Genomic DNA, 10,013 nt, shown 5'->3' with positions numbered 1-10,013 from the left:
TCATGTTCTCTCATCGTTAATGCTATCCATATGTGATCATAGGTTTAGTTCTGATATACTTGTCTGACATGTGCAGTGGCATTTGACTATCTTTTTTTTTTTTTTTTTTCAAGCACAGAACGCCAAACGGAACCTTCCTTTGCCCCTGGGGGTCGGGGAGGTTAAAAAAGAAAGCAACAAAAACCCCCCCCGGGGAAGGAAAAAAAAAAAAAAAAAAAAAGCAAGAATCGGTAATAAGCTAACAAACTAATAACAAAATAAGCAATGCGCATGGGCTTTGGGCCCCCGCTCCCCCCCGGATATTTGTTATTTGTTGTTTCTTAGAGGTTGCCGAATGGGGATGGGGACGCGGCCTATTGCCTGACGCGGTAATAGATCCTTCGAGGAGCATACCTAGCGAGCTAGGTAGGTATATAGTGAAATGGGCACAGAGCCAGAGTCAGGACCAAGTACCCAAACCAGTATCCAGGCCACCACGCGCTGATAGATCTGCAGCAGCGATGATAGGCCACCGGTTATGCACCGAGTCCCCGACTACCGTTTTAGGGAATTCCTTCATGATTATTACTCTGTAATACCACCTGTTTCAGACAATAGCCGACCAGGCCCCTCATCGCATCGCATTGTTACGTCTTCGACAATAATACACGACAGCGGAACCTGTGCTTGTGTCATGTCCCCCTGTACCGACTCAGGACCCTTGTCGGCCCTGGTGCCAAGCATATCTCATGTTCGTGTTGCACTCTCTCGCCCCCACGGCCATTGCGTCGGAGGCGACGAGGGTGGTGGAGGAGTCTGTCGACGACATGTTCACGTATGTCGCGGTAAAGTCGTGTCCCTTGCCGTCCTTGGCGTAGCGAAGATTGAACCCGCGGCACTTGACCGGGACGTCGGGCTCGGATGAAGACAGCGTTGAGGAGGCTTTGGCGGCGCTCGTGCTGTACGGATAGCTCAGGTTGAAGTCGTAGCCCTTGCCGTCCTTCGCGTAGCGGGCGCTGACGGTGTCGCGGCTACCTGCAGCGAGAGAAGGTCGTGTTGACGAGGTCGACGATACAGAGGCGGCGCTGCTTGAGGACAGGCGGGAGAAGATGGACGGGCGCTTCGAGGTAGACATGGTATATCTGGTATGATGAATCTGGGCTAGATTGGTTGTGGCAGAACAGGGGGCGAAAGCTAACTATTGCTTCAAGATATAATGAGTCTGGAATCAGCTGTTGATTCTCGTCTTCTGGATACGGATTTGATGTGCTGAATCGCATTCATGAGCGGTAGACCAAGGGATATTTATACCATGAAGCGCAGATACCTGGTCTGATATACGCAGTAAACTGTCCTCTTTGCTTTGTGGCGTCACCATGTTGACAACGTTGATGATTGTACAGAGAGTCTATCGCCTAATCAGTCAATGCTACAGTGTCTTGACACTCGCTGATCTGTATGAAGCCATGGTGGGAGTGAATGCCACAGATGCTAGGGCTGAGTCGGGGCTGGAGAAACATCCAATCCGAACAGCCATCGACAGGACATAATCTCACGAGGCTAGCAGTCACGCCAAAAGGGGCAACCGTTTCGCAGACTGGCTGGAAGGGGACATGTTGATATGATTGTTTGCAGGTTGTGTGGAATCAGCAGTGCGTCAACTGAGCCTCTGCCATCCTTCAGGAGGGTTGTTGTACCCAGCCCTGTAGAAGTAGTATTGGGCAGCCCGTGGCTTTACAGCCTGCGCCTGTGGACGAATCAAGATCGCAGAATCTTTCGACACGTTCGGCGCTCGTGATGATTACGGTAACCGTTCTCGGTTGCTTGGAGTTGATGGCGGGGCTGAACTCAGCTGGCACCTTCGCGTGCGCTTGAACGGGGAAAGTGATCGATAGCGGTACATTGCAGACAACAAAGACACTTTCCAGATTCCAGAAGACCGGGTAGCGAGTATTTCCTTCTCGACGAGCACCCAGCTGACCAAAGACACGCACCTATAGGCACTGCGCAAGGGTATAGGACGCACTCGGCCTATTTGTCCAGAATAACAGACAAGCCAACGCAATATCTGACCTAGGCTTCTGTCTGCATCGTATTATGAAACTGTACTGGTGGTGTGTCAGGCAGCCACTTCAAAGACCAAAGGACCCGGCCTCATACGAGTACGCAGGTGTAGCTCTAGACTATGGTTTATTTGATGTGTAATTTGTACGGACCGCCAGTAGATCGTGCAGGCGACAGTTTTCGATGATCGGGCGCCTCCACTGACCGTAACTCAGGTATAATGATCAATATCGAGTCGCTTGCTTGAAAATCGGCACTGTCGTAAAATCATCCTGGTTCCACAAGATCTCATTCGATGGGCCGAGTTCGGCACCTTTATCCGTGCTAGGCAATCCTGCCTTCTCATTCTCATCCACTTCGCGTTTTGACAGCCCCTTCCTGTCTTTCGGTAGCCAGATTTTGGGAGTTTTCGATGTCAACGCTGGAGGTAGATACGCATTCTTGAGTTGTTCCTCGCTATAGGAATTCACTTCTTCTGATTCACCCTCGGGATCCTGAAGCCACGGTCGAAGGGAGTCTTGCGAAGCGAAAATCCGAGGCTCGAGCAGACTGGCCAAAGGATCGAGCAAGACCGCCGGAACCTTTCTCGAACCAAGTTTGTAGCCCGATGATTGATCGGCCTGAGCGGTGTGATTGCGCTCAGCGCTGAGTCCGAGAAGAGGCCGCTCCTCATCCTCTTCCGATAACACATCTACTGGCATGTACTTTTCCAACGGTGAAAGGTATTGATTGACCGTCAGGTGATACAGAGCGGTGACGACGAGCAATACCGTCATAAGAGTCGACGGGCCAGCCACCTTCTTGATGCCAAACAAACCAATCAAGCACAATTCTGCCAGGTAGACACCTGTCATGAGGTGCTGAAGGCTCCTCGTATAGCTCTCTCCCCGCGTCTCCGTTTTGACCTGAATCACGTAAAGGAGGTTGTAGCGATAGCTCAAATAGAAGAGGAACAAGCCAATTGCCGCAAATCCCAAGACCAGTGGTGCAATACACGAATAGGCGATGGCAATGACCGCTAAATTCGTGAACTTTGGGTAGACGTTGAACCAGCTGATTCCCTTCATCTGCGCATAAGTGTTGAATTTCTGTCTCGGAGTTTTGTTCATGCCGTAGTAAAAGAACAAGAAGGAGAAAAGATCAGTGTAATTCAAAATATTCTTCGACGCAGTGCCGAGGCCTTGAATGATGAAGTAGGTCAGATAGAAGTTAGATGCCTTAGGGAGGTTCTTCGCTAACAAAGTCGGAACCGTCGTGGGCTGATTTGCTACCTTGGTGGCCAATGCAGCAGCCCCTGACGAAAAGGTCGTGATGAGGAAGACTTGAATCACTTGGAAAGCAAAGTACCATGTTTGTGCCCACTCGACTGCTGATTTGCTTGTCGGTTGACCGGATAGTCTCGCCACATATTGAAAAAGGTACGGTACATAGGACACCACAGAGCTGAGTAGTAGGGGTGGCACCAGTCCTGTGAGGAGTCCAAGGATGGGATCCGGGAGATTATTGATGAACCGTAGAAAGTGAAACTTGTCCGTCAGGTAGTTTATGTTGGAGATTGTGCCAATGATACCGATTGGTATAGACCAGAAGATGATTGTTGCAACAGCAAGTGCTATAGCAATATAAGAGTACGTGATTCGGACCGACGGATCGAGATTGAGGTTTTGCCACAGGACCTCTTTCGGCTGGATACCAATGTACTTTGGCTGTAACGTAAGAGGTGATGGATGTCGCACTTGCTGAAACGCTTGATGCGCGCTAACCTGATCCTTGAACTCGACGAATATCGCTCCAGTCCTTTTACCAGGAGCGTTGGAGTCAGCCTGTCGAACTTGATCAACGTCAGAAACAAGACCGGTGATGCCTTCTCTCAGACGGGAGATGCTGTCGATCTTTTCTCCTAGAAGATATTTCGACTTATGCTTAGGTCTGTGCGCCTCGTTCGCTGGCTTTGGTTGCTGACTGGAGCTCGCGTCGCCACTGTCTTGAGCTTCATCCTTACTGCGATTAGCATTCTTCAATAGTTGTAGTTCGGACTCTTCCAACTGGTCAATCTTTTTGTCCCTTTTTTGAACCAACTTTTCCAAGTCGCTCTGATTTGAGACAACCCAAGATCTCACAGCATTCTCACCAAAGTAGCGACGAAGATTTTCCTCCCGAAGTCCCGCAGGAGGTACGCTCAAGTATAATACCACGCGAGAAGAAAGCCGGCTTGCATTCACGGGAATTGTCTGATAAGCTTGACGAAGGCCTATGACAAAGAGTCTCTCCCTGGTGACGAGTAGTAAAATGAATCCTGAAGTCAAGCGTTAGGTAGGCCAAGGAGGGAAGAAAGTCACCTTACCAAAGAAGACCCAAGCCACCGCGGCATGTGCATAGAGCCGCCTGCCGTCCGCGACATTGCTGAACGAGATCCGATCCAGTTGCGTCGCATCTCCTCCTCCTGTAGCATTGACAGCAAAGAGGATCGGCCAGGTCAAGAAGCAGCCCACCACGCAGATGAGAACAATTAGGCGGAGGAATCGGAGGAATAGATACGCCTCCAATGAGGAATGGCGCAAAATAAACTTGTCGTCGAGAGCCCGGAAGTCATGCCACCAGGAGACGGATGTATGACTAGATGAAGGTGTGCGGTCTCTAGACCTTGTTAGCAATTACCATTCGGCTCTATTTGAGGGACTTACCGGTGGTCAATGGTTCGGAAATACGTTCTGGGTGCGTAAATGTTTCGATACCTCGAGCGAATAGCCGCAAATGCCAACAAGAAAACGGCAGCTGTTATGGCCGTGGGGATAAGTGCAGCACCGATGGCAGCAAATGAGGATGAGTGTTGACTGCGATGCCCGCCAGACCCTGGTGTCTTTGAAGTGTGTTAGCTATGTGAGCTTTGCAAGGCATGATTATTCGCTGAAGCCAGCGTGTTGGCGCCGTGTCCGAGTATAGAACCGAAGCTCGAACCAGAGCTTTGGTCTTGCTTCCGACTCTCAACTCTGAAGACGTAGGCTGTAAGATATGTGTGGCATTTGTCGGTTCGATATGGACATAACATTCTCAACAAGATGCATATGGCTGGTCTCAATAAACACAACTTACTTTCTCCAAGACGTCCATGGTTGCTCCTCGGAGGACTCCCTCCAAGCGAAACATATGAGTCTTATTGGATGCCACACATCTGGAGCGTACACATCTGTGAGTGCAAGGGAGCAGCTTGAAGGCCAAGGTAGTGAGGCCAAATGTCAACTTTGTGTCCAGTGAAGAGGTGAATGAAGTAATGCAGGAAACAATGGCGCAGGCTGAAGTGTCACCACCACAATCTGACGTCATGGTATCTGCTTCTGCCACCAACAATTTCATCCTCAATCCCAACCAACAAGCCATGGCCAACGCAGCGAGATGCTACTGGTGGCTACACACCCCTAGTTGCTGACATTGGCATTCATATTAGGAGGAAGACTACTGGTATACTCGATTTTATTGTACAAGGGATGTGCAAGGAGACAGAACTGTAGAAACAAACAGAACGGATGTATTATGTATACAAGAATATTGGTTCCTTGTAGTTCATTGGGCGTTGCTCGTTATATCCTACTCGATAATCTTCATCATGGCATCACGACATTACTATCGTAAAAATATCAAGATTTGCTTTTATTCCTTTTGCCCACTGAAACTCCGCCGCCAGGCAGACATTCGGCTGGAGCTCTCCCCTGAAGGTGATCCAAGATCTTCGTCCTCGGCGACAGTCGAGCCTGGCACAGTGCTTCCTATTGAAGTTGTCCTAGTGGGAGTGACTGGTTCACCACCGGAAAACAGGCGCTCGCTGACCCGTCGACCTAAACCACTACCTTTTGCGTCGGAATTGAAGGGAGGCCGCTGAGCTGCGGGTTGGGCTGGTACCTGGTAATCCCTCCTAGGGCCATCAACGGGCGCAATATCCTCAGCCATCGCGTCTTCATAGCTGGGTGGAGCATCGTCCGGAATATCTGATTGTTCATGCAGATTGTAAGAGCCCACTGGAGCCGGGTACGAGTTGATCTCGGACAACGGAGTTGTCGGTGTCTCTAATGGAGTGGTCGGTTGTGAAGACATCCCATTGATCTCTGACGGCCTTGGGGGCGCCAGGTGTAAAGGGGAAGGTTGGGGACGGGGATTGTTGGCCATAGCCTGCAGCAGCTTCGGAGGAGGCGCGATGCCCGAGTACACCAAGACTGGCAGACGCAGAGGAAGAACCATAAGTTCTGGTCGTATGCCACTCGCCATGGCATGTGCCAAACCCACGGTGACCTCTAGTTCATACCGTCGAGAGATGTTGCAGGTATCGAATGTAGGGCATACAGTATTGGGGAGAGGAAGGTCCTCCCATAACCGAGAGGGGAGTTTCCACTCTTTGCGGCTTTTCTCGGTAGGGTTTCCAAGGGGCATGTTCATGTTCGCCTGTGACATCAATGGCCACTTTGTGATTTCAGTCCTCTCCAGATCAAGGGCTCTGACTTGTGTGTACCCTGTCAACTCAATTTGTAGCATCTTCAAATACGCGGTCGCCGAACTGTCATTGAGCTTCTCAACCAATATGCGCAACGGCAGCGGTTCATTGCATGTGATGATGGCGGGACTTGGAAGACGGGCGTCAACCTGAAAAGCGGGAGGCTCCTCCTCAGCGGATGTTGGAGTCGAAGATTTCCTGCTGAAAAGGCCAGCCATCTTTTTCTGCGACTCAGCTGGGTATCTCTGGAACTGTCTCTTCCGCCTTGCAAAGGTCTCCTCATGACGATTGGGAGGTCGAGGAGGCTCGATAGGTAGAAAGTTGATATCGGCAATCTTTGTCATGCATTAGAAGTGTCTTGGGACGAGCCATATTGTGGATAGCATACTGCTCTGATGTTCTCTTGAAAGAACTTGGGCCGGACGACTGTCGCCTTCACATAGTATCTTATTTCCGCCTCACCAGGAAAGCCACTCAGTGAGGGCGGCAACGTCTTCTTCACATGTCTCGTGGTGTCCGGTGCAAATTGGACATTCACATGGCCGAGTTTGATATCTTTAAGGGGACTCGGATTCTTCTGGCAGTCGTTGTTGAATGGGAACTGTCCAGACCAGTTAGCCGCAGTCACCGTCAAACTCCCAGGTCAGTTGCTGGAGAGATCTGACCTTGAACCTAAACGGGTAGTGGTATTGACCGGCGAGGAGGGTGTACGCCGCGCTGCTACTTCTTTCTGGAAACTCGGGTGTTGGAAAGACGGTTATGACTTTATACAGAAGCTGGAGCCTGTTGTGTGAGCAAAAGCTGCTGTAGACGGGAGCGATTCTTCTCACCAACCTTGTGCAACTCTAGCTCTGATCTCTTCTTATCCGTACGCTCGCTGTTGGGGAACTTGGGCACGGCAAGCCGAGTTCGGCTCTCGCCCTCGAGCTTGACCGTAACTGCTGAGATAGTGGCATCATTGGGTAGGATGAGGATAACAATGCCCGAGACGAAGTCGAGATTTGTGTAGCACCTGTGGTCGGGTTGATCAAACTGAATACGGACCGACATCGATCCGGCACAGATCAGGCATCAGGACACTATGGGATCAAAGGAGGAATGAGTGTGTGACCATGTCGTGTTGCTGGAGAAGGCGGAGATGCGAAACGCCTTGCGAGGCTGAGCAGCCAAGAGGCCAGCGAGGGACCAGCGGATGGTGGAGGCGCGATGGAGGAATCACTACTCGGTAATACCTCGTATTTGGGATATGCACGGAAGAGGGTTTTTGTGAGCCGGGCGCCTGTCCAATCAGATCAGCTTATTCTTGGAGAACGGAAGAATCTCGGAGAAACATGATTCTCCAGTCCCGGAGGACGCATTTCCCCTCTTTGCGCTCTCAGAGCTGACATGTGCCCTCATCTTTTCATGTCAAACCTTGGGTGTCTTGGTATCTTTGCTGATGACGATTGCTTATCTACTTATCAAACCAGGAGATTCGAACAAGGCTTTCAATGTAACTGAACCACTGCCCTCCTGGTCCACGATTACCATGCACCCCGGCCACGCCATGTGCCATCTCGGATGAAACCAGCTCACACAGCGCGCAAAGCAACCAAGGCTCGAGAAGCCGTCAAGCACACCAAGACATTCTCAGGTTGCTGGACATGCCGTGATAGACATGTGAAATGTGACGAAGCAAGACCCCATTGTGCGCGATGTATCAAGGGTGGATTCCAATGTCAAGGATACGGCATCAAGCTCGTCTGGATCGACCCGAACAGTCAAGAGCGCGAGCAGAACATCCGGCGCGTCATCGGCACGCCCGCCGTCTATGATGATGGGTCGAATTTCATGCGAGTCGATGTCAATGAGGCTTTGGAGGTCATAGAAGGTCTCTTGCCCGGAGAAGGATACGTGTCGTCAGGCCCATTCTCAGTCTTTTCGCTACAAACAGCCGAGGCAGAACAGCTTGAACCATCTTTTGAATCAGACTTACAGACACTTCCAATTTACGAAAGACGAGATTCGACCTTGCCAACAGATCTCTCGGAAGAGGATGTTGATGACCCGGGAGACGAATTGATAGAAACCATCATCTCTCCTTCCACAACCTATCTTCAAGGCTCAGCGTACACTCCGGACACGCCCACACAATGGCCTTCGAGTCCTGCTTTACCGCTTACAATACGCCACCTCGACCTTCTACCGCGTCCGGCTGAACAACGAGATCTCATCCACCACTGGACAAACTTCGTCTGCTGGCACCTCGTCCCCGTCGACCGGCCGGACAACCCATTTCGCAGCGTCTTCACGCCCATGGCTCTCGCGGGCCTATCGTCGCCATCAAACCAATCGAACGGACAGATTGCACTTTTCCACGCGCTATGTGCCACCTCGGCCTTCAGCCGTGGGCAGCTTCTCCATGGGGATAGCAGAAACCTTACCTTGGCGATGAAGCATTACAATCTAGCAATCATGCACCTGCGCCATAGCCTCGTGAACCTCAAGGACAACGACGAAAATCTCGGCCAGGTCCACCTTCACCGGGGCTCCATTCTCGCGACCATCACCATGTTCTCTGCAATGGACATGATCACTGGCCGCGCGGGCGAATGGCGCACCCATCTTCAAGGTGGCGCCTCGTGGCTGTCCACCATAGAAAACAGCGAGTGGAATCGCGACAAATCTTCCTCCATGGTCTACCAAGGTTATCTCGCCATTGCGGCGCTGTGTAATATCAATCTCCCGTCCACCATCGACGTCGAATCCGAAAGTTTCCTGGGCGACGAGCGGAACTACGTGCTCGATCGATTCTTCGGGCTCACCCGTCCGATCCTGAAACACATCGTCGTGATGAACAGCCTGACCAACCGCATTTCGACCACAGCTTCGGAGCCGCCAACGGCCGCGATGCTGGACGATCTGGAAACCCAACTGTACGCGCAGACGCCGTCGAATCTGGACCTCTCAGGCCTTCCACCCCTCGCTCAATTTCTAACCTTGCACCACGCCTACGTCTTCTACTACGCCTCGCTCATCTACTTTCTCCGCACCGTCCGGCGCCTCTCCCCGCAGGCCGCGTGCATCCAGACTATGGTTTCGAAAGCCGTCACGCATCTCGAAGACATTGAAAGCCTCGGGGGTGACAGCATAGGCTGCACGTTGGTTTGGCCGCCGTTCATCGTGGCGTGTGAGTGCTTGAGCGAGGAGATGCAGGAGAGGATGCTCAGCTGGTATCGGCTGAAGAGGAGGCATGGGTTCATGAACCTGGAGATTTCAAAGGACATTGCGAGAGAGTTGTGGCGGAGACGGCAGTATGCGGATGATCGAGGGAGCGCAGACGTGGATATACAGTGGCAGGATGTTTTGAGGGAGATGAAGATGGACATTGTCCTTGCGTGACATTGTATTAAAGGGCCATTGCCTTTGAATGGAATGGCCGGGATATATCTAGAAAGCCATCTATAGTTCGGCTCGTCGGGAAAACAGAGGGTGGTAGGGATCTTGA

General features: G+C 51.4%; 4 protein-coding genes across 4 annotated transcripts; 1 reads left to right on the top strand and 3 right to left on the bottom strand.

The window, feature by feature from the left end:
• Window positions 1–691: 691 nt before the first annotated feature.
• On the bottom strand, window positions 692–1,114 carry AYO21_09507 (hypothetical protein; the record flags this gene model as incomplete). The annotated part of the gene is made up of 1 exon (XM_022659441.1): window positions 692–1,114. One exon carries the CDS (start codon window positions 1,112–1,114, stop codon window positions 692–694), a length of 423 nt encoding a protein of 140 aa, XP_022508294.1.
• Window positions 1,115–2,267: 1,153 nt separating this feature from the next.
• AYO21_09506 (hypothetical protein) lies at window positions 2,268–5,154 on the bottom strand (the record flags this gene model as incomplete). Its single annotated transcript, XM_022659440.1, has 5 exons — window positions 2,268–4,339; window positions 4,388–4,680; window positions 4,728–4,903; window positions 5,002–5,046; window positions 5,137–5,154. 5 exons carry the CDS (start codon window positions 5,152–5,154, stop codon window positions 2,268–2,270), a joined length of 2,604 nt encoding a protein of 867 aa, XP_022508293.1.
• Window positions 5,155–5,691: 537 nt separating this feature from the next.
• AYO21_09505 (hypothetical protein) lies at window positions 5,692–7,576 on the bottom strand (the record flags this gene model as incomplete). The annotated part of the gene is made up of 4 exons (XM_022659439.1): window positions 5,692–6,861; window positions 6,915–7,127; window positions 7,192–7,302; window positions 7,361–7,576. The coding sequence occupies 4 exons, from the start codon at window positions 7,574–7,576 to the stop codon at window positions 5,692–5,694; spliced, it is 1,710 nt and encodes a 569-aa protein (XP_022508292.1).
• Window positions 7,577–8,086: 510 nt separating this feature from the next.
• Window positions 8,087–9,907, top strand: AYO21_09504 (hypothetical protein; the record flags this gene model as incomplete). Its single annotated transcript, XM_022659438.1, has 1 exon — window positions 8,087–9,907. The coding sequence occupies one exon, from the start codon at window positions 8,087–8,089 to the stop codon at window positions 9,905–9,907; it is 1,821 nt and encodes a 606-aa protein (XP_022508291.1).
• Between the last annotated feature and the right edge of the window lie 106 nt (window positions 9,908–10,013).

The sequence above is a fragment of the Fonsecaea monophora genome (genome assembly GCF_001642475.1).
Source record: "Fonsecaea monophora strain CBS 269.37 chromosome Unknown Scaff94, whole genome shotgun sequence".
In the NCBI taxonomy this organism is placed as follows: domain Eukaryota; kingdom Fungi; phylum Ascomycota; class Eurotiomycetes; order Chaetothyriales; family Herpotrichiellaceae; genus Fonsecaea; species Fonsecaea monophora.
This window is presented reverse-complemented; position numbering and strand designations above follow the sequence as displayed.